The sequence below is a fragment of the Miscanthus floridulus genome, chromosome 2 (assembly GCF_019320115.1).
Source record: "Miscanthus floridulus cultivar M001 chromosome 2, ASM1932011v1, whole genome shotgun sequence".
Classification (NCBI taxonomy): Eukaryota; Viridiplantae; Streptophyta; class Magnoliopsida; order Poales; family Poaceae; genus Miscanthus; species Miscanthus floridulus.
Window position 1 is genome coordinate 150,779,941 of NC_089581.1, and position 23,808 is coordinate 150,803,748.

The 23,808-nt window shown below is 48.1% G+C and overlaps 1 protein-coding gene across 1 annotated transcript; it reads left to right on the plus strand.

The window, feature by feature from the left end:
• The first annotated feature begins 5,580 nt into the window (after positions 1-5,580).
• LOC136537260 (uncharacterized) lies at positions 5,581-5,931 on the plus strand. The gene has a single exon (XM_066529295.1). It carries the CDS (start codon positions 5,581-5,583, stop codon positions 5,929-5,931), a length of 351 nt encoding a protein of 116 aa, XP_066385392.1.
• The last annotated feature ends 17,877 nt before the right edge of the window (positions 5,932-23,808 follow it).

Sequence of the window (23,808 nt, forward strand, 5' to 3'; positions counted from 1 at the left end):
ACTCATAGATTAGCCATTTATGAATCATGTTTGGCTGTTATTTCCTCTGAATGGAGTCTATACCGAATACTATGATATATGAATAAAGCGATACTGTGTTTTCTCAAAAATAAAACCAAGCGAAAGGATTCTGCTTCTCTCCTGTATATTTAAATGATTATTATTAGATCCAAATAGAAAACACCGTTTCTATCAGCTAAACTATTCTAAAGTTCAACTTTCCTTCAATGTCAATAAAATGGGATAGTGGTCATTTACCAACTTTTAAAATCATTTGTTTTTGCATATAGATAATTTAGACTTTAATCTTATCTTATCTTATACTCTTATAAAGCAAAACCCCACTAGCTATTTATCTCAACATACAAGCTATCCAACTAGCCAATGCACTATCACATACAATTAAAATCCACTAAGCAATTGTTCCAAAAAAAAATCCAATAAGCAATACTCCACTAGCTATTTATCTCAACATACAAGCTATCCAACTAGCCAATGCACTATCACATACAATTAAAATCCACTAAGCAATTATTCCAAAAAAATTCCACTAAGCAATACCCCATTGGCTATTTATCTCAACATGCAAGTTGTCCAACTAGACAATGCACATTTTGTTTTCCATATTATCATACTCCACAATTCACTAATCCGTAATTTCCACAGCAACGCGCGGGGTATGCTTGTAATTTTAGCTTACATGGCACCACATTAGACGTCCTATATGTTGCTACATCACCCGTAAAAGGGTAATGGGACTGCAATGATAGCTAAGTGCCTGTTTAGTTGCCAAAATTTTGTAAAATTTTTCAAGATTCCGCGTCACATCGAATCTTTGGACGCATGCATGAAGCATTAAATATAAATAAAAAATAAAACTAATTACACAGTTTAGACGAAATTCACGAGACGAATCTTTTAAGCCTAATTAGACTATGATTGGACACTAATTGCCAAATAACAACGAAAGTGCTACAGTACTATTTCCTAAAATAATTCGCCAACCAAACAAGGCCTAAGGGAGTAAATTGGACTACAGATATTTTTTTTAAAAAAAATATATCAACAGTTTTAGTGTATTATTTGCTGCTCATGTTATCTAATTCTATATATAGTCTAAATTAACAATCTGACTAAGTACATGTCAAGTCACTTTGACGACAAACAAGTCTCATGTAACCACTTCATACTTAACATCCTATAGTATGAATATAACTGCTGAAGGTCAAAAGGACGTTCTCCATTAAATATTGTCTAGCCCTCAACAAATCTCCCCATAATTTCATATTGGACATAAAAAATAACCAATGTTATATAAGGAAAAATCTATCTTTCGGTGTCAAATAAAAAATTTCACGTAAATATTTAACTATATCTTGATTTCTTCCTTCCCTCGCCACTATTAGTAATAGTAAGTGTCGGGGACCTAACACCGGGGTACCCCAGGAGGTGGAACCAATAACCATCGAACGTTAAAAACTTCTGGACGGACAAGGGCGTCGCTAAGTTTCTTGCCCGAATGACAGGAGTTTGGTTCCGCCTCGCCCGACGCCTTTGGGCCAGCTCTGCCTCGCCCGAGGGCTTAGGGATAGACTCCGCCTCGCCCGACCCCTGAGCGCCAGGCTCGGTCTCGCCCAAGGGATAAGGGCCAGCTCCGCCTCACCCGAGAGCTTAGGGATTGACTCCGCCTCGCCCGACCCCCGAGGGACGGGCTCGGTCTCACCCGAGGGACGCCCACAGCACTGCTTCCTGCTCTGACCCCGCGACTCCGACCCCATGACCAAGGCTCGCGGGAAGCCTGCTCACCGCTCTTCTCCGACCGGCGCACTGAGGGCCGACTGGAGCCATTCGACCGGGGGCTCCCCGTTCGGAGGGAACCAGAAGACGTGCGGAGAAAGGCAAGGCATGGCTCATAAGTCAAGACCACTGAACCAGAGTCCATACCCTGCGCCCCGACAGGAAAAGTACTGCCAGGGAACGACGGGATGGGTGCTTTAGACCCTTCCAGGCGTAGTAGAGCCTGAATAGTGTTGTGGGCGCGTGCTCTTCGCCCTACAGAGTTGTGGGCGCCGCCTTCAGCCCTCGGGCACGGAACCCGACGTAGACATACGACAACTACTACGGTCCAGAAAAAGACTCGCGTCCTCCACAAATGACGGATATGCTATCATCACGATATGGTCCCAAGGGAGCGGCACTCACTTTATGGCCCCTCGGGTCCACCGGATCGGAGTATTCGCTTCAGCCTCCGAACGCCGCCTCTGATCAAAAGGCTTTGCCCACAACACTGCTTCCTGCTCCGACCCCGCGACCGGGGCTCGCGGGAAGCCTGTTCACCGCTCTTCTCCAACCGACGCACTGAGGGCCGACTGGAGCCATCCGACCAGGGGCTCCCCATTCGGAGGGAACCAGAAGACATGCGGAGAAAGGCAAGGCATGGCTCATAAGTCAAAACCACTATACCAGAGTCCATACCCTGCGCGGGGCAGTACTCTGTAGCCATCCTGACATTCTACAGTGGCATCTATAGTATTGTAGGCACTAATCATCCTTTCACACCCACCGGAATGGACAACAAGGCTTGGTAGACGTGAACAACAAGGCTAGGTAGCGTACGCATCCGAGCCCTCTCACTTGTAAAGCCGTCCCCTTCATCTATAAAAGGGGATGTGCTTCCTTCAACGAAGGGGGACTCTGGACGAACAACACACATCACACACAGTCAAGCTGCTATCAGGCTCTTGACATCCTTTCGACCCTTCCATCAGAGACTTGGGACCAGTCCCTCTCTCGACAGTTTGTACCCCCTACTATGAACCATTTTCAGTGCTAATAACACGAGCAGCAATAGACTGGACGTAGGGACATTCAGCCCGAACCAGTATAAATCTTGTGTCCATTAGCGTACCATCCGGGCCTAACGCGCATAACTATAAATTTACTTGCCGGTGCTTATTCGAAACACCGATAGTTGGCGCGCCAGGTAGGGGACTTTACGCGTTCCAAATCAGGCCTCGGATGGCTAACCATGCAATCAGCTGGGTCTCGGGCGCACGCGTGCGTTTCGGTGACTTGGATTTCATCGTCACACTAGGAGGAGAGCTAGCACTGGCCCACGCGGCCATCCAGTCTCTCCCTCCCATCAACTTCAGCTACCAGAGGCTTGAGGGCTAGGCCGGCATCTCCCTTGGACCCCAGTCGTCCAGAGAGGCCCCACGCCACATCACTCTCTCTCCGGAACGCTCGACACGGCGTGCCTCGACGACGTTTCCATTTAGCCTCCACAACGCTGCGGCAACCGCTGGCCACCTTATGGCACTATGCATGGTTCAGCCGCCTACGGATAGCGAGTTCATGGGGGCAATTGAACATGATCCGGAGACACTCCACGGGCTCCTCACGTAGGAACCAGAGTCATCCTCCAGCTCTGACTCTAGCAGGGGAGCCATCACCCTTCCCAGGAATGCTTCATGACGAAAACCCCTGAGGGGCACGTCCAAAGCATCTCTGGAGAGGAGGCAACCCCGATAGGCAACAGTTCGCTCGGGCTAGCCAGAACGTTGCCGCAGCAGCAATGCTCCTGCGTGACCTGCTCGAGCCGAACAACCCTCGTGGACGAGCAATCCACCAGAACCTCAAGGCACTATTGGAGACCGCCGCTGTTCAACAAGCGGAGTGCTCTGTATCACGACGCCGATTCGCGACCTCGCTCCCCATCCGGGGAACAAGGATACAGCAGATGGGGCACTACACCCTATCATCACCACAACCACCGATTGTGGCACAAGAAGTCGCAACCGCACCTCATCTTGACTTGACGGCCACCCCATGCCGACCGCCTATCTATGCGTGGCTTGGGCCGAACCAAGACGCGCGCAGTGTCAGTAGGAGTCCCAGCCCTGATAGCCTAGAACCATGGACCTTTGTCCAACACCCCCAGCAAGCGCCAGGATCAAGACGAAGGCCCCTCCACATAGAGGGGAAAGAAGAACAGAAAGGATCGCCGCCGACCGGCCAACTCCGCGATTGGCCGCCGCGGCAGATTACGTGGGCACTCAGCCCCAGCAAGACCCTTCGAGCCACTTCCACGATCTCATGGAGAGCCCATGCACCAACCACAACTATCCCGTCAACCATCTCTACAAGGACTGCCAGCTCCTCAGGCGCCTGCTGAGGTAGGCCGGCAGGCCAAAGGAATAAAAAGGCGAGGAGACAGCGACCGAAGAAGGGGCGCAGCGGACAAGGATCCAGATGACTGGAGCACGAAGGGATCTGACCGAAAGCCTATCGACTGAAGGACAACGACGACGACGCTCTCTCCAACGACCTTGGAACAACTATGTCTTTTCTTCTTTTCCTAAGTTTCAGTCTTATCTTACTTAGCGAACGCTCCTACAAGAGCACCTCGACCCGAACACTGTTCAGCTCGGGGCGCTTGGGGGCTCTACTACCCCTTTATTTTTATTTTTACCCTAAGTACTCTTTTGGTTTTGTATGAAGAAACTTCTTCCTACCTGAACAAAAGGGTAGTTCGTTCCTTTGTTTTACCTTACGTAACTTTGCTTTAGAATATTCCAACTAATCGCACCCCGTCTTTTCCTACGGCTACGATCGGCCGAGCCTCGTGGGCCATGCCCCGGGCTCACAAAGTTATGACCTACGGAACAAACGGGCAGGTACAAGATAGAAAGAAATTTAAAACAAAATTATGCTAAGGGAGAACTAAGGAACGAAAGGGAACAAGCTTCCCCGAACGGAGCAACTCCATCACAAAAACAAAAACCAATTGCAGTCATTAAAACACACACGAACGTTTTACATAGGGGTTCCCCCACGAACTTAAACTTTTTACATTTACTAACTACTTGTATTTAAAAAAAGGTATTAAACCGACCCGACGGCATCTGCTGACGGCGCGACCGACGAAGGCGCAGGCTGCTCGCTCTCCGGCAGCACGACGTTTGACCCAGGGTCCCTCGAGGACCGGCTTCCATGCCCGGGCTTGGCCTAGGAAAACAACATATATTCCATGGGATGGCCCAAAAAACTAAAACACAGCAGGCCGGAAGGGTAGTCCAGTTGTCGACCGGAAGGTCTACCCGTAAGAATAGGCGCCCGCTCATCAGCTTCTTCGGCCCACCTCTCTGATCGGAGCACTCGCTTCAGGCACCAACCGTCTCCAAGCAGTCTCTCCAAATGGAAGGCTTGGCCCAAAACGCTGCTTCCTGCTCTGACCCCGCGACTCTGACCCCATGACCGGGGCTCGCGGGAAGCCTCCTCACTGCTCTTCTCCGACCGGCGCACTAAGGGCCGACTAGAACCATCTGACCGGGGGCTCCCCATTCGGAAGGAACCAGAAGACGTGCGGAGAAAGGCAAGGGGCCGCTAGAAACTCCCATATGGCATCAAGAAGTATTTGCAGGTATCGGCGTCCATCCTTCCTGAAGAAGATATCTCGACCCCCCGTGCACATCTGACATCCTATAGCGACATCGACAATACAAGTACAATCTCTGCTTAGTTTTACTACATGTACTACTGTGGCCACCGCGCCAAGCTTTCCATCGGCAACGTCCGGGCATGTACATGGGCCAGTTCGTCTACTGCGGCCGCCGCACCACGCTCTCCATCGGCAACATCCCACCGCGCCATGGGATCTTCGAAGGCACCGTCATCTGCAACGTCGAGCACCGTGGCGGCGAATGTGGTGCCCCTCCGCTGGGGCGTTCAGGGACTACGCCATCATCATTAGCTCCAACCCCAACAACGGCGTTGGGACAGGAGGCGCTTCCCACCGAAGGAAGGCCGCAACGAACGACGGCAAGGGCGACGATGCTCGGCGCCCTCCAGTGCCCCTCCTCCATTGGTGGCGGTGGTGCGCCCACAGCTAGGGTGGCTCGCACCGTCTCATCTATGTGGGACGACCTCTAGCTTGACATCGCGCTCTAGATTCACAAGCAGACCTGTGAGTTGTTCTCTCCCTCGCATCACCCTCTCTTACTCATTAACCGCCGCATTCAGTGGAAAGGAAGGAGAAGTGGTGGCAGCTCAGAGGCTGTCTAGGAATGGGGCGAGAACTCCTCTCCCCCTCCCTATTTAAAGAAGGGGCACAGTAGCGGAGGAAAGGCGAAAGGTTGGGACAAAAAACTCTCTGCCTTCCCCTATTCAATACAAATGCGAAATCAATGCTGACAGAAATATGAGGGGACGCGCCGGAAACGACGGGACACGCTCTGGTCGATGGGACACCGCCTGGCAGGCCCATAGAACAACCCAACGACGGAACCTCCCTCCAGGGGGAGTCTAATGGGCCTCCTAGGTCGATCGGGCGGCCTAGGCAAAACAACGAACGAACGACCAATTGAAAGATAAGTACCCCTGTTTACTTACTTTGAGTATTAAATTCTTTACTGGGCCTCCGACCCCAGCAACGGCAGGGGCACGGACATCGCTCGGGGGCTGCCAAGGGCGCATGTTTGTTTAAACACCCTCTTAGCCTGACCCCTCCTTACATTTGGGAAACCAAAAGCATGGCGTGTGGGAATACAACGATGAGTACAACTGGACAAACCACCAGACACTACGCCCCGACGGCTACGGTGTTTTTTTTGGTTCACCAGCATAATCGCATTCACAATCCCTCACACTACTAGCCTTAGCTCCCACCTTCCCGAAAGGAGTTTGGAGGGGTCCGCCTGCAGAGCCCCCTTTGGGGGGAAGCTAACAGATCGCTTAAAAGTCAATCGTACAGCTCGGATTGCCACCAAGAGACGGAAACAAAAAATCATGATACTTATGCAGGTTACGCTGGCCTCGTCACAAACGTCGGACCCGAACCTGGCACGGACATGTCTGGTAGGAGCTTCCCATGGCTCATACCACCAAGGTAACGTTACCGACCCCCACTTTCGTCTTGATTAAACTATATGATTAAATTCATGCATTCAAACATTGCATATGCAAACCCTTGCATCTCAACGCTTCGTGTCGCGTCATGAAGCGATAGCCGCCTCATTCAATATGAGCGACGCCTGACCGAGGTTCGAAGGTCGGACCGCGAAGGGCTCGAGGCCGCCTCGTGTCAAACAGAGCTAGAGGAGAAAAAACAAAATGAGCCCTAGTGGCCTTGCTCGACCCCGTTCAGAAGCGGACAGGGACATCTCGACCTTTCTCATTCGATTCTAACCTCGAGCTAGACCCACAGAATCTCCATCGAGGAGAGGCCAACGGGCCACCTGAGCCCAACAAACGGCTCGGGCATCTGCCGGGAGGCAGGTTCAGAAGTAGTGGAATGCCACATGAGGGCTCTACCGACCCCGTCAGCGAATGATGGATCCGGATTCCACACGAACATACCCGTTAGCGAGCTCATTGAGCGCGACACTCGAGCCATCGAGGCAAGTGTCGTCAACTCAGCCCATCCGACCGCGAAAACTGAGGATGGGGTAGCACGCAAAAACACGGCCAACCCCTAGCAGACCCTCAAGGGCTCGGGGGCTCGAGCCACTCGATCCAAGATCGAGAGACTGAGGTTCGATGGCTGACCAGCGAAGGGTCCGGGGCCGCCTCGCGTCGAATAAGAACTAGGGGAGAAAACACAGATGAGCCTCAACGGCCTTTGCCCGACCCGCGTTAAGGCGAATAAGGTCATCTCAACCTTCTTGTTCAATCCAGCCTCTAGTCGAGCCCATAGAAACCCCATTAAGGGGGAATCTGTTGGAAGGCGGGCAAAGGAGTAATGGAATGCCCCTCGAGGGCTTCGCCGACCCTGTCGCGAAGCAAACAAGATCGGATTCCGTCCGAACATCCCCGTTAGCAAGCTCATAACGCACGGTCACGCAGCAATCATCAAAGTCCTAAGGTAAGGGGTACGAGTAAATACAAACGTAAGTTCACCTCCCTCACTCCGGTATCCAGTAACATCCGACCCCAGCAACCGTAAGGGGTCGGATCTCACTCAGGGGCTGATAAAGGTATGGGAATCTCCTTTCTTTTCTTTTCGAGAAAATATTACATTTGACCTCCTCTTCGCATCAAGACCAGTGGCAAGGTTCGGCGGAACAGACTGGTAAGACCGCAAAAGGCCCACGCCCAGACAGCTACGGTAATTTTGCTCACCAGCACAATCAAGTTTCCCCTAAAAAAACCTCGTGCCCTATGGTCTTAACAAACGGAAGGGTCATCTGTCTAAATCTTTTTCATCGCAAAAAGAGAAGGTAAGATCAAAACAAACGAAACAAGACTTACGCAACCATTTCTAGGACACCTCGACTCCAAGATCCGCCTGGAGTGCCTCGGCCTCTCGACACGCTTCGTCGCGCTCTCGGATGGCCCGATCGACCACCACGGCATCCTGGTTCGCCTTCTCCTGCAATGTCGCGGACCTCTCTTCAGCCTTCAGCTTGAGGTCCCGCTCCGTCTGCAGCTCCGCCAGGAGCTCACCGGCCCGCTCACTAGCCGCGGCATTCTTCTGCAGTAGCTCGTCTCGCTCCTTTCAGAGCCTGGCGATCTCCTCCTCATCCAGCTTCACCCTCACCAACAGATCCTCAACCATTACCAGGGCCTCAATCCACAGTTAGGACCCAGCCAGGCCAACACTGAGTAAAATTCCCGCGAACAGAATACATCGATTCCCTTAAAAATATCCCATCGACAAAAAACCAAGTTCTTTAGCCTTACCTGCGAAGGGTCCGATACTACCCCCCGGGCGACTCTACTCGAGTCACCCGGGGGCTCGGGGGTTACACCCATCGGGTGCGCTCGCGCGCACCCTCTGGCAAATTAACTCCGACGAAATTGAAAACACCCCCCGGACGATTCTGTCTGAATCACCCGAGGGCTCAGGGGCTACTGTCGGGGACCTAACACCGGGGTACCCCAGGAGGTGAAACCAATAACCATCGAACGTTAAAAACTTCTGGACAGACAAGGGCGCCGCTACGTTTCTTGCCCGAATGACGGGGAGTTTGGTTCCGCCTCGCCCGACGCCTTTGGGCCAGCTCCGCCTCGCCCGAGGGCTTAGGGATAGACTCCACCTCACCCGACCCCCGAGGGCCAGGCTCGGTCTCGCCCAAGGGATAAGTGCCAGCTCCACCTCACCCGAGAGCTTAGGGATCGACTCCGCCTCATCCGACCCCCGAGGGACGGGCTCGGTCTCGCCCGAGGGACACCCATAGCACTACTTCCTGCTCTGACCCCGTGACTCCGACCCCACGACTGGGGCTCGCGGGAAGCCTGCTCACCGCTCTTCTCAGACCGACACACTAAGGGCCGACTAGAGCCATCTGACCGAGGGCTCCCCGTTCGGAGGAAACCAGAAGACATGCGGAGAAAGGCAAGGCATGGCCCATAAGTCAAAACCACTGAACCAGAGTCCATACCCTGCGCCCTAACAGGAAAAGTACTGCCAGGGAACGACGGGATGGGTGCTTTAGACCCTTCCAGGCATAGCAGAGCCTGAATAGTGTTGTGGGCGTGTGCTCTTCGCCCTACAGAGTTGTGGTCGTCGCCTTGAAAGGTCCTAATAGCTAGAGGGGGGTGAATAGCCTAATAAAATTTCTACAACAATATTTAACAAAAGGTTAGACAATTATGAGGCAAAGCAAGTGTTGAGCTAGCCTACTCAAAATGCAAGCCACCTACCACAATTCTAGTTTAGATAGTGTCTATTCACACAATAGTTATGACACTACCCTATGTTAGTGTGCTCTCAAAGGCTAACTAAAGAGCCACACCAACCAAGCAAGCAAGCTCTCACAACTAGCTACACTAAAGAACTTGTCAACTAGTTTGCGGTAAAGTAAAGAGAGTGATCAAGATAGTTATACCACCGTGTCGAGGAGTGAACCAATCAATCACAAGGATGAATAACAATGAAGACCAATCACCTCGGAATCAAAGGATGAACACAATGATTTTTACCGAGGTTCACTTGCTTGCCGGCAAGCTACTCCTCGTTGTGGCGATTCACTCACTTGGAGGTTCACGCGCTAATTGGCTTCACACGCCAAACCCTCAATAGGGTGCCGCACAACCAACACAAGATGAGGATCACACAAGCCATGAGCAATCCACTAGAGTACCTTTTGGCGCTCCGCCGGGGAAAGGTCAAGAACCCCTCACAATCACCACGATCGGAGCCGAAGACAATCACCACCCTCCGCTCAACGATCCTTGCTGCTCCAAGCCATCTAGGTGGTGGCAACCACCAAGAGTAACAAGCGAAATCCGTAGCGAAACACGAACACCAAGTGCCTCTAGATGCAATCACTCAAGCAATACACTTGGATCACTCCCAATCTCACTATGATGATGAATCAATGATGGAGATAAGTGGGAGGACTTTGGCTAGGCTCACAAGGTTGCTATGTCAATGAAAATGGCCAAAGATGTGAGCCACAACCGGCCATGGGGCTTAAATAGAAGCCTCCACGAAATAGAGCCGTTGTACCCCTTCACTGGGCACACTGCGCTCTGACCGGACGCTCCGGTCCAACTGACCGGACCCTGGACTCAGTGTCCGGTCCACTGATGGACGCCACGCGTCACTAGCTTCAAACGCTGTTCGTCAGATTTCAACGGCTATGAAGCTGACCGGACGCTTCAGCAAAACTGACCGGACGCTGAAGCCCTAGCGTCCGGTCGTTTCCAATAAGCTCCCCGAGGCCAATTACTTCGACCGGACGCGTCCGGTCCACCTTGACCGGACACAGACCAGCGTTCGGTGCAATACCCTAGGTACTGTGCCGACCGACCAGTTCGACCGGACGCAAGCTGCCAGCGTCCGGTGCTTTTCGACCTAGCGTCCGGTTAGTTGACCGACGCCAGCGTCTTCGCGACCAACTCGTTTTCACTTCTAACTTCTTCACCCTTGCTCCAATGTGCCAACCACCAAGTGTATCACCTTGTGCACATGTGTTAGCATATTTTCACAAACATTTTCAAGGGTGTTAGCACTCCACTAGATCCTAAATGCATATGCGATGAGTTAGAGCATCTAGTGGCACTTTGATAACCGCATTCCGATATGAGTTTCACTCCTCTTAATAGTACGGCTATCAAACCTAAATATGATCACACTCTCTAAGTGTCTTGATCACCAAAACAAAATAGCTCCTACAAGTTATACCTTTGCCTTGAGCTTTTTGTTTTTCTCTTTCTTCTTTTCAAGTTTAAGCCCTTGATCATCACCATGCCATCACCATAGTCATGCTATGATCTTCATTAGCTTCTCTACTTGAAGTGTGCTACCTATATCATGATCACTTGATAAACTAGGTTAGCACTTAGGGTTTCATCAATTCACCAAAATCAAACTAGAGCTTTCAATCTCCCCCTTTTTGGTAATTGATGACAACCCTTATACAAAGATATGAATTAAAATTCAATTGAATCCATGTTGCTTGCCTAAGCATATTTACCATGTGTAAAAGGATATGGACAAGTTTCATGAACCCTAAATGGTAGCAATTTCTCCCCCTACATATGTGCTAAGAGTTTGGATTGAAGCTTGCATGTATGCTTAGATAGGAAATATAGGAGTCAATGTCTACCAAATGATGCTAAGGTATAAGAGATGGACCTTTGAAGCGTGATACCAACCAGAGTGCACCAATATACCATCCTTAGCATCATGGTTAGTTTTATATCACTTGGAAACATACTTTGAAAAGAAACCACTTGTAAAGGCTTACTTGAAAATGAAAGTTATCTAGTGAATTCATTTCATCATTCAATCTTACAACTAACATTCATCACATAAGCATGGATATTTAAATTTAATACTTGTGCCATGCAAGCAAACATATGAAATGCACATTCAAATGCACCATACAAGTTCATGAGCTTGCTCCCCCTACTTGTGTGCTCAAAATTTTAGTTGATCCATTTCCTTTTTCATATCTCTCCCCCTATGTCATATGTCAAGATATCTTTATGTTTCTTTCCCTTTTTCACTATCTTTGTTTCTCTCCTCTTTGTTTCTCTCCTCTTTGTTTCTCTCCCCCTTATCTTTGTTTTTCTCCCCCTTTGTCATCAATGACCACAAAGGTTCTAGATATAGATAGTATTACTTGTAGGGTCGAGAGTATCAATGTCAATCAATGGGGTGAGAATTATTTTCCCAAATTTAGTCTAGTCTAGATCATTTGCCAAAGATATTTAACTCGGTTTGATCCAAGGACAAGCTTTTTCACACCTCCAAATAAGGGTTATCTTGTACCATATTGAGTTAAACACTTATACCTCATTTTCTAGATTAAACACTAGGTTTACAAGCCCATAAACATGTCATATGCCATCACTAGATCAAGTCAAGCATGGAAGTAATAGTGATAGCATATAAACATCAAATTCATTTGATTTTCATGAATGAGCCTAATAAAATAGAACCATTTGAAAGGTCCTAATTAGATTGAAAATATGACTAGATGCACTAATCATGTCCTTAGCAAGGATGTATGTCATGCCAACCAACTTTTACCTTGAATTGCTCGAAGGAGAGGCATGTCATATGAGTGGGGGTGCATCAACACATATTTGAGAAATCCAATATGTTCAACTCATTCCTTAGCTTGCAAAACCTTTTCTCATCCAATGGCTTGGTGAATATGTCGGCAAGTTGATCTTTGGTGCCTATACTCTCAATGCAAATGTCCCCTTTTTGTTGGTGATCTCTTATGAAATGGTGGCGGACATCAATGTGCTTTGTTCTTGCATGTTGAACCGGATTGTTGGTTAGCTTGATTGCACTCTCATTGTCACATAGCAATGGCACTTTCTTGAACTTGATTCCAAAGTCACTCAAAGTGGCCTTCATCCAAAGTACTTGTGCACAACAACTACCGACGGATATGTATTCGGCTTTGGCGGTTGATAATGCAACACTATTTTGCTTCTTTGATGACCATGAAACAAGTGATCTTTCCAACAATTGACATGTGCCCGAGGTGCTCTTCCTTTCAACCTTGCATCCCGCATAATCTGAGTCAGAGTAACCCACTAGCTCAAACTTTGCTCCTTTGGGATACCACAAACTAACATTTGGTGTATGCTTCAAGTACCTCAATATTCTCTTTGTAGCCTTCAAATGACTTTCTCTTGGTGAGGCTTGAAATCTTGCACACATGCATACACTAAACATGACATCCGGCCTTGATGCGGTCACATAGAGTAGGCTTCCAATCATAGACCGATACAACTTTTGATCCACCATGTTTCCACTTGCATCACTATCCAAGTTGCCATTGGTTCCCATTGGTGTGCTAATGACTTTGCTATCAATCATTCCAAACTTTTTGAACATGTCCTTGATGTACTTGCCTTGACTCACAAAAGTACCATTCTTTAATTGCTTGATTTGAAGACCAAGGAAGTAACTCAACTCTCCAATCATGGATATCTCAAACTCATTAGCCATCATCTTTCCAAATTCATCACAAAAATCTTGATTTGTTGATCCAAATATGATGTCATCTACATAGATTTGTAATACAAATAGATCTTTTCCAATCTTCTTGATGAAAAGAGTGGTGTCAACTTTGCCCATTGTGAAACCTTTAGAGAGGAGGAAGTCCCTCAATCTCTCATACCATGCTCTAGGTGCTTGCTTCAAGCCATACAATGCCTTCTTCAACTTGTACACATGGTTGGGCTTCTTATCATCTTCAAAACCGGGAGGTTGCTCAACATATACTTCTTCATTGATATAACCATTGAGAAATACACTCTTAACATCCATTTGATAGAGCTTGATATTGTGGGCACAAGCATAGGCTAGCAAGATTCTAATTGCTTCCAATCTAGCAACTGGGGCATATGTTTCTCCAAAGTCAAGACCTTCAACTTGAGTATAGCCTTGTGCTACCAATCTTGCTTTGTTCCTTACTACTATCCCATCTTGATCTTGCTTGTTTCTAAAGACCCATTTGGTTCCAATCACATTGTGTCCCTTTGGTCTTTCTACCAACTCCCATACTTGATTTCTTGTGAAGTTATTCAATTCTTCATGCATAGCATTCACCCAATCAACATCCATCAAAGCTTCATCTATCTTCTTTGGTTCAATGGATGACACAAATGAGAAGTGTTCACAAAATGATGCCAATCTTGATCTTATTTGTACACCTCTAGAAATATCACCAATAATTGTATCCAAAGGATGATCTCTTGCAACATTAGTTGGTTGGAGGATTGGAACTTGATTGCTTGCACTTGCTTGATCATTGGGTTGAGATGATGTACTAGCCACTTGATCTTGTTCATTATCATGAGAGTCACTTGCACTGGCTTGATTTGTATCATCTTGCACATTTGAGTTGGAGAGCACTTGCACTTGATCATCTTCATCATCAATCACTTGCCTAGGCCTCAATTCACCAATATCCATGTTCTTCATGGCATTTGAAAGTTGAATGTCTCTAACATCTTCTAAGTTCTCATCTTCTACTTGTGAACCATTGGTTTCATCAAGTTCAACATCATGAACTTCCTTAAGAGTACCACTATCCAAATTCCAAACTCTATATACTTTGCTTGTGGTGGAATAGCCAAGTAGGAATCCTTCATCACATTTCTTGTCAAACTTGCCCAATCTTATGCCGTTCTTCAAGATATAACATTTGCAACCAAAGACTCGAAAATATGCAATGTTGGGCTTTCTACCATTCAAGAGCTCATAAGGTGTCTTCTCTTTCAATCGGTGACAATAGAGGCGGTTGCTACAATAGCAAGCCATGTTGATAGCTTCGGCCTAAAAAGATTGACTCACATTGTACTCACTAAGCATAGACCTTGCCATATCAATAAGTGTTCTATTCTTCCTCTCAACAAGGCCATTTGATTGGGGTGTGTACTTGGTCGAGAATTGATGCCTAATTCCAAATTCATCACATAACTCATCAATTCTAGTATTCTTGAACTCACTACCATTGTCACTTCTAACTCTCTTGATGGTTGTTTCAAACTCATTGTGAATGCCCTTGACAAATGATTTGAATGTTGCAAATACATCACTTTTATCCACTAGAAAGAATACCCATGTGTATCTAGTGTAGTCATCCACTATCATAAATCCATATTTGTTTCCACTGATACTAGTGTATTGTGTTGGCCCAAACAAATCCATGTGCAATAACTCAAATGCTTTACTAGTACTCATCATGCTTTTCTTAGGATGGGTGTTTCCAACTTGTTTGCCGGCTTGACAAGAGCTACAAAGCTTATCCTTTTCAAACACAACATCTTTCAAGCCTTTAACTAAGTCATGCTTAATCAATCTATTCAATTGTTTCATTCCAACATGACCAAGCCTTCTATGCCATAACCAACCCATGCTAGACTTTGTGAACAAGCATGTAAACAATCTAGCTTCACTAGTATTGAAATCAACCAAGTATAGATTCTCATATCTAAAGCCTTTGAAGATCAAATTAGAGCCATCTACACTTATGATTTCTACATCATCTACTCCAAATATGCATTTGAATCCAAGATCACACAATTGAGCCACGGATAGCAAATTGAAGTTCAAGCTCTCTACTAGCAACACATTGGACATGCTCAAGTCATTGGATATTGCAATCTTACCAAGCCCTTTGACCTTGCCTTTGCTATTGTCACCAAATGTGATACTATCATAACCATCATTGACATTGGTGTTGATTGAGTTGAACATTCTTGCATCTCTGGTCATGTGTTGAGTGCACCCACTATCAAGAACCCAATGCCTTTCTCCGGCTTTGTAATTGACCTACAAAAGAAGATCAATTCTTTTTAGGTACCCAAACTTGCTTGGGTCCTTGAAGGTTAGTAACCAAGCTCTTTGGCACCCAAATGGCTTTCTTCTTTGAGCCCATCCATGGTTTGCCAATGAACTTAGCCTTTACACCATTTGTACCCTTAGTGAGCATATAGCATGAATCAAGCTTAATAGAGGATACTTTAGCATTTTTGCTCTTGTTTTTGCATTCTTGCTCTTTGTGACCAACTTGCTTGCAACTAGTGCAAAACCGACCATTGTTCTTCACAAAACTAGTCTTGTGAGGAGCAAAGGCTGCTTTGCCTTTCTTGGGGGTATAGCCCAATCCCTCTTTGTAGAGAGAAGCTCTTTGGCTACCCAAGGCCATAAGCAAGCGGTCCTCACCACCATAAGCCTTAGCTAAGGTGTGAGTGAGCTTAGTGACCTCCTTCTTGAGGTTTTTATTCTCAACCACTAGTGAGGTATCACAAGTGAGACCATCACTACTAGATGAGGTGGAAGTGGAAGTGCTACAAGAAGGGTTAGTAGTAGCAACAATGATAGGCATAGATAGTGATGTGTCAATTAAATCACAAGTTACACCTACATCACAAGTTTCAACATGCTTCTTTTTATCTTGTTCATTAAGCAAAGTGGAATGAGCTTTTTCAAGCTTTTTATGAGCCTTGCCAAGCTTCTCATGGGCTACCTCTAGCTTCTCATGAGTTGCTTTGAGCTCATCAAGGGCTTGCTTAAGGGCTTTTACCTCCTTATTCAAGCTCTTGCATTACCTTCTCTTAATGTCAAAGTATTCTTTAGCATCTTCTAGCATGTCAAATAATTTGTCCTTAGTAGGTTCATCATGATCACTATCACTATTATTTTCATTTTCATATTCATTATCATCAACATGTTCTTTATCACTTTCATCATCACAAGATTGTACCTTAGTGGCCTTAGCCATGAAGCATGATGAAGATTCGAAGAGAGAAGGCTTCTCATTGATGGCAATGCTTGCAAGAACCTTCTTCTTGGTGGTCTTGTGATCATCACTATCATCATCATCATCACTTGAGGAGTCATCACTATCCCAAGTGACTACATATGAACCACCCTTCTTCTTCTTGAAGGCCATCTTGTCCTTCTTCTCTTTCTTTTCCTTTTTGTCCTTCTTCTTGTTCTTCTTGTTGTCATCATCATTGTCACTATTGTATGGGCATTGAGCAACAAGATGATCTTTGCTTCCACACTTGAAGCACCTTCTTGACTCTTCTTTGTTCTTGGATGAAGACTTCTTTCTTCTAGCACGGTAGCCCTTCTTCACCATGAACTTGCCAAATCTCTTGACAAATAGAGCCATCTTTTCATCATCATCATCATCCCAAGATTCATCTTCTTCACTTGAAGTTTCTTGCTTTGCTTTGCCCTTGGATGATGTGGCTTTGAATGCCACGCTTTTCTTCTTCTCATCCTTCTTCTCCTTCTTTTCTTCCTTCTCATCATCATCTCTGTAAGTATCATCGGTCATTATATCTCCCAACACTTGGTTTGGTGTCATGGTGTCCAAACCACTCCTCACTAGAATAGTGACCAATGTACCAAATCTTGAGGGTAAGCATCTCAAGAACTTGTGGGAGAAGTCCTTATCCTTCACTTCTTCTCTAAGTGCTTTGAGATCATTGATAAGCACTTGAAGCCTATGAAACATCTTCGGCACACTCTCATCCTCCTTCATCTTGAAGCTTGCAAACTTTTCTTTGAGGATATATGCCGTTGCACCCTTCACGGCTTGAGTGCCCTCAAATGATTCTTCCAACTTCTTCCAAGCTTCATGTGCCATCTCAATATTCTTGATTTGCTCAAATATTCTTTCATCAATTGCATCATGAATGGCACTTAGAGCAATGTCATTATTTTAGAGAAGCACTTCTTCGGCGGTGGTGGAATTCTCCAGATCACCAATCTCAATTTTGGTTTCTAGCACCTTCCACACCTTTCTATTAATTGACTTGATGTGTGTTGTCATCTTTGACTTCCAATAAGAATAATTTGTGCCATCAAATTGGGGTGGCTTCTTGGTGTTGTTGATTTGAGCCATTTTAACACCGAAGGTTGTTAAGCCTCAAATAACGGTGACCTCGGCTCTAATACCACTTGAAAGGTCCTAATGGCTAGAGGGGGGTGAATAGCCTAATAAAATTTCTACAACAACACTTAACAAAAGGTTAGACAATTATGAGGCGAAGCAAGTGTTGCGCTAGCCTACTCAAAATGCAAGCCACCTACCACAATTCTAGTTTAGATAGTGTCTATTCACACAATAGTTATGACACTACCCTATGTTAGTGTGCTCTCAAAGGCTAACTAAAGAGCCACACCAACCAAGCAAGCAAGCTCTCATAACTAGCTACACTAAAGAGCTTGTCAACTAGTTTGCGGTAAAGTAAAGAGAGTGATCAAGATAGTTATACCGCCGTGTCGAGGAGTGAACCAATCAATCACAAGGATGAATAACAATGAAGACCAATCACCTCGGAATCAAAGGATGAACACAATGATTTTTACCGAGGTTCACTTGCTTGCCGGCAAGCTACTCCTCGTTGTGGCGATTCACTCACTTAGAGGTTCACGCGCTAATTGGCTTCACACGCCAAACCCTCAATAGGGTGCCGCACAACCAACACAAGATGAGGATCACACAAGCCATGAGCAATCCACTAGAGTACCTTTTGGCGCTCCACCGGGGAAAGGTCAAGAACCCCTCACAATCACCACGATCGGAGCCGGAGACAATCACCACCCTCCGCTCAACGATCCTTGCTGCTCCAATCCGTCTAGGTGGCGGCAACCACCAAGAGTAACAAGCGAAATCCGCAGCGAAACACGAACACCAAGTGCCTCTAGATGCAATCACTCAAGTAATGCACTTGGATCACTCCCAATCTCACTATGATGATGAATCAATGATGGAGATGAGTGGGAGGACTTTGGCTAGGCTCACAAGGTTGCTATATCAATGAAAATGGCCAAAGATGTGAGCCATAACCGGCCATGGGGCTTAAATAGAAGCCCCACGAAATAGAGCTGTTGTACCCCTTCACTGGGCACACTGTGCTCTGACCGGACGCTCCGGTCCAACTGACTGGACCCTGGACTCAGCGTCCGGTCCACTGATGGACGCCACGCGTCACCAACTTCAAACATTGTTCGTCAGATTTCAACAGCTACGAAGCTAACCGGACGCTCTGGCAAAACTGACCGGACGCTGAAGCCCCAGCGTCCGGTCGTTTCCAGTAAGCTCCCCGAGGCGTATTACTTCGACCGGATGCGTCCGGTCCACCTTGACCGAACACAGACCAGCATCTGGTGCAATACCCTAGGTACTGTGCCGACCGACCAGTTCGATCGGACGCAAGCTGCCAGCGTCCGGTGCTTTCTGACCCAGTGTCCGGTCAGTTGATCGACGCCAGCGTCTTCGTGACCAACTCGTTTTCACTTCTAACTTCTTCACCCTTGCTCCAATGTGCCAACCACCAAGTGTATCACCTTGTACACATATGTTAGCATATTTTTACAAACATTTTCAAGGGTGTTAGCACTCCACTAGATCCTAAATGCATATGCGATGAGTTAGAGCATCTAGTGGCACTTTGATAACCGTATTCCGATACGAGTTTCACTCCTCTTAATAGTACGGCTATCAAACCTAAATATGATCACACTCTCTAAGTGTCTTGATCACCAAAACAAAATAGCTCCTACAAGTTATACCTTTGCCTTGAGCTTTTTGTTTTTCTCTTTCTTCTTTTCAAGTTTAAGCCCTGGATCATCACCATGCCATCACCATAGTCATGCTATGATCTTCATTAGCTTCTCTACTTAAAGTGTGCTACCTATATCATGATCACTTGATAAACTAGGTTAGCACTTAGGGTTTCATCAATTCACCAAAACCAAACTAGAGCTTTCATGCCTTCAGCCCTCGGGCACAGAACCCGACATAGACATACGACAACTACTACGGTCAAGAAAAAGACTCGCGTCCTCCACAAATGACGGATATGCTATCTCCACGATATGGTCCCAAGGGAGCGGCACCCGCTTCATGGCCCCTCGGGTCCACCAGATCGGAGTATTCGCTTCAGCCTCCGGACGCCCCCTCCGATCAAAAGGCTTTGCCCACAGCACTGCTTCCTGCTCTGACCCCGCGACCGGGGCTCGCGGGAAGTTTGCTCATCGCTCTTCTCCTACTGACGCACTGAGGGCCGACTGGAGCCATCCGACCGGGGGCTCCCCGTTCGGAGGGAACCAGAAGACGTGCGGAGAAAGGCAAGGCATGGCTCATAAGTTAAAACCACTGTACCAGAGTCCATACCCTGCGCGGGGCAGTACTCTGTAGCCATCCTGACATTCTACAGTGGCATCGATAGTATTGTAGGCGCTTATCATCCTTTCGCACCCACTGGAATGGACAACAAGGCTTGGTAGACGTGAACAACAAGGCTAGGTAGCGTACGCATCTGAGCCCTCTCACTTGTAAAGCCGTCCCCTTCATCTATAAAAGGGGATGTGCTTCCTTCAACGAAGGGGGGGACTCTGGACGAACAACACACAGTCAAGCTGCTATTAGGCTCTTGACATCCTTTCGACTCTTCCATAAGAGACTTGGGACCAGTCCCTCTCTCGACCGTTTGTACCCCCTACTACGAACCATTTTCGGTGCTAATAACACGAGCAGCAACAGACTAGACGTAGGGACATTCAGCCCGAACTAGTATAAATCTTATGTCCATTAGCGCACCATCCGGGCCTAACGCGCATAACTATAAATTTACTTGCCGGTGTGTCGGGGACCTAATACCAGGGTACCCCAGAAGGTGGAACCAATAACCACCAAACGTAAAAAACTTCTGGACGCATAAGGGCGCCGTGTCATCCCTTGTTCGAGTGACAGGAGTTCGGTTCCGCCTCACCCGACACCTTTGGGACGGGCTCGGTCTCGCCCGAGGGCCGAGGGATAAAACTCCGCCTCGCCTGACGCCTTTAGGGCGGGCTCGGTCTCGCCTGAGGGCTGAGGGATGGATTCCACCTCGCCCGATCCCGGAGGGGCGGGGTCAGCCTCACCCAACGCCTTTGTGGGATAACCCTACCTCGCCCAAAGGCTCAAGGTTAATCTCCGTCTCGCCCGACGCCTTTAGGGCGGGCTCGGCCTCGCCCGAGGGCTGAGGGACGGATTTTGCCTCGCCCGATCCCGGAGGGGCGGGGTTAGTCTCGCCCAAGAGATAAGGATTGATCTCCGTTTCACCCGACGGCCAAGAACGAGTCTCGCCCTGATCGATATCTATCCCTCATGATGATGGGTACAGGACGAGACAAGACGTTCGGGTCAACCATGGCTCCAAGGACCATACCCTGCGCCCTGGCAGGAAAAGTACTGCCAGGGAACGACAGGACTGATGCTTTAGACCCTTCCGGGCGCCGCAGAACCCAAAAGGCATTACAGGTGCGTGCACCTCGCCCTGTAGAGTTGTAGGCGCCGCCTTCAGCTCTGGGACACGGAACCCGACGAAGATATACGACAACCGCTACGCTCCAGGAAAGGATTTGCTATCTCCACGAATGACGGGTATTCCGTCACCACGCTGTGGACCCGAGGGAGCGGCGCCCGCTTCCCGACCCCTCAGGTCCTCCCAGTCAGAAGGCCTTGGCCACGGCGCTACACCGGACCCCGACCCCGCATTCCTCCAACGAGGACTCATGGGAATCAGAAGGCGTGCGGAGCAAGGCTGGGGGAGGCTCATAAGTCAAAACCACTGTACTACAGCCCATACCCTGCGCAGGGCAGCATTCTGTGACTAACCTGACATCCTACAGAGACATCGACAACATTGTAAGCACTTATCTTCCTTCGCACTCATCAGAATGAAGGACCTGACCGGGTAGATGTGAGCCAAGACTAAGTAGAGTACGCGTCCTAGAGTCCTCACCCTTGTAAAGCCATCCTCTTCATCTATAAAAGAGGATGCGCTTCCTCCATCAGGGGGGACCGAAAAATAAGACCGAACAAGAGAACGCACTCATAGACACAGTCAAGCGGCTACGAAGCTCTTGACCACCTTTCAACCCTTCCATCAGAGACTTGGGACCAGTCCCTCTCTCGATCGTTTGTATCCCTTACTACAGATCGTTCACGGTGCTAATAACACAAGCAGCAGCAAACTGGACGTATGGACGTTCCGCCCGAACCAGTATAAATCTTGTGTCCTTTAGCGCACCATCCGAGCCTAACGCGCATTACTATAAATTTACTTGCCGGTGCTTGTACGAAACACCGACACGGTGCTTATTCGAAACACCGACAGTAAGATTCTTCATATTATTATAGGAAGTTTGGTTTGAGGAAGGTCCATCATCTTCTCACTCTTTAGGGCTTAGTTGGAACGCATGAAATTCACAATAATCATGCATGAATTACACAGGAATTAGTTTAATTTTATAGGAAAAAAATACAGGAACAGGGATTTTTTTTCTTTGTTCTAAATAGACCCTTACTTTTGTAATAGTTTGCGGAATGTAATAGGTCGATGTATCATCACCTCATTCATCGCAAGCTAATAATTAGTTATGTTGGGAGTCTCTTCCACTAAATTTGAGAAATGAACTCATATAAGGTTTGATTAATTACTCAAATCAAACACTCTGTTAGTGTCTGAAGTTGTGATGTGAGGATTTGCTATATAGAAATATATGTCCCTATGTACTGTGTACATGGTTTTGTATTCGAGCGAACCGGAATCTACGGTTTATTATGATGGCGAAGACCTCACCACGCCACTATGGGCACGTGGTACCTTGTGGTCAGACGTCCATAGCCGTCGCGGAAGGAAAATTAGCCGCGGGACACCCCCTAGACAGGAGGAAACCACGAAGTCGCCGCCTAGTCGGGATCATTAGTTGGCCGGGCGGGCTGGCGCATCGGATGGAGATGGGGAGGTGAAGTGGTCAATCGGTGTGGGCAGAATATGGTACGGTAGCCAGCAGCGGCACCAGAAATTCGTAACTGGCTGGCCTGACACTGGAAGTCGGAGGTGCACCCTCCGCCGGTCAGCAGCTTCTAGACGGGCAGGTTCAGTGCGGGTGCGGCCCTGGTGACCGGCCTTGTTCTGGCCAAGCTGAGTGGGCGCGCGCTTGGCCATCCCTGAACAAATCTGGAACATAAAAATGGTCTGCGTTGTGCTTGACCTTCGTTCTGGGCCCCCGTTGCGGGACATCTCTCCTTCAACTACAACTATTCTTCAGTGTGAGCCAACTCAGGGGGCACGCTGTCGGAACGGGAGTGACTCAGAGCTCGGAGAGCACACTGCGCAACAAAAACTGTCCGGGCTGTAACTGCAAACCGCATGACGGTAAACGAGAGTGGTGATCAATTCAGCCTGCAGCTTGTCGCACGGAGCTCTGTGTACAAGTGTGCGGACTGCGGAGGCTGTTGCAGTCGTGCACTCTGCTGTAGCCTACAGTAGAGTCATGGCATCCGAACTCCATTGTTTCAGCCGAAACAAACAGGCTGCAGAGCTGCAATTGTTTTTGCTGACAATTATTGAAAGCAAATACTATAGTTACAATGATGATTACAAAGAAGTCAGTTATAAACGGAAACAAAGAACCGCCCAACGCGATATGACGCACCGCATGCATCAGCGCCGCCCGCACTCCCTTGCGGGACATCATCCGTGGTTGCTGCAGGCCCATTGCCCGAATTTTTTACTTTTGGGCCCTTTTTTTGAAAGTTTCTCTCAAATAGACCCCTGGCGGAAAGAATTCCAGAAATAGACCCTTCGCTCGGTGCCAGAGTGAGTGGCGCCGAGCTCGGCGCCACGGTGACTGGCGTCGAGCTCCTGGCCACGGGCAAACGGCCAGCAAGGGGCTCGGCGCCAGAGCGGATGGCGCCGAGCTCGGCGCCGTAGATCTTGGCGCCGAGCTCGGCGCCACTCACTCTGGCGCCGAGCTCGGCCTAAATATCTACCCGGCCGGCCTTCTTCCTCATCTAGTTGCCCTAGCCAGCCCCCCCCGCC

Coding starts and splice junctions, on each gene's coding strand:
- LOC136537260 (XM_066529295.1), top strand. CDS start 5,581: ATGTACATGGGCCAGTTCGTCTACTGCGGCCGCCGCACCACGCTCTCC.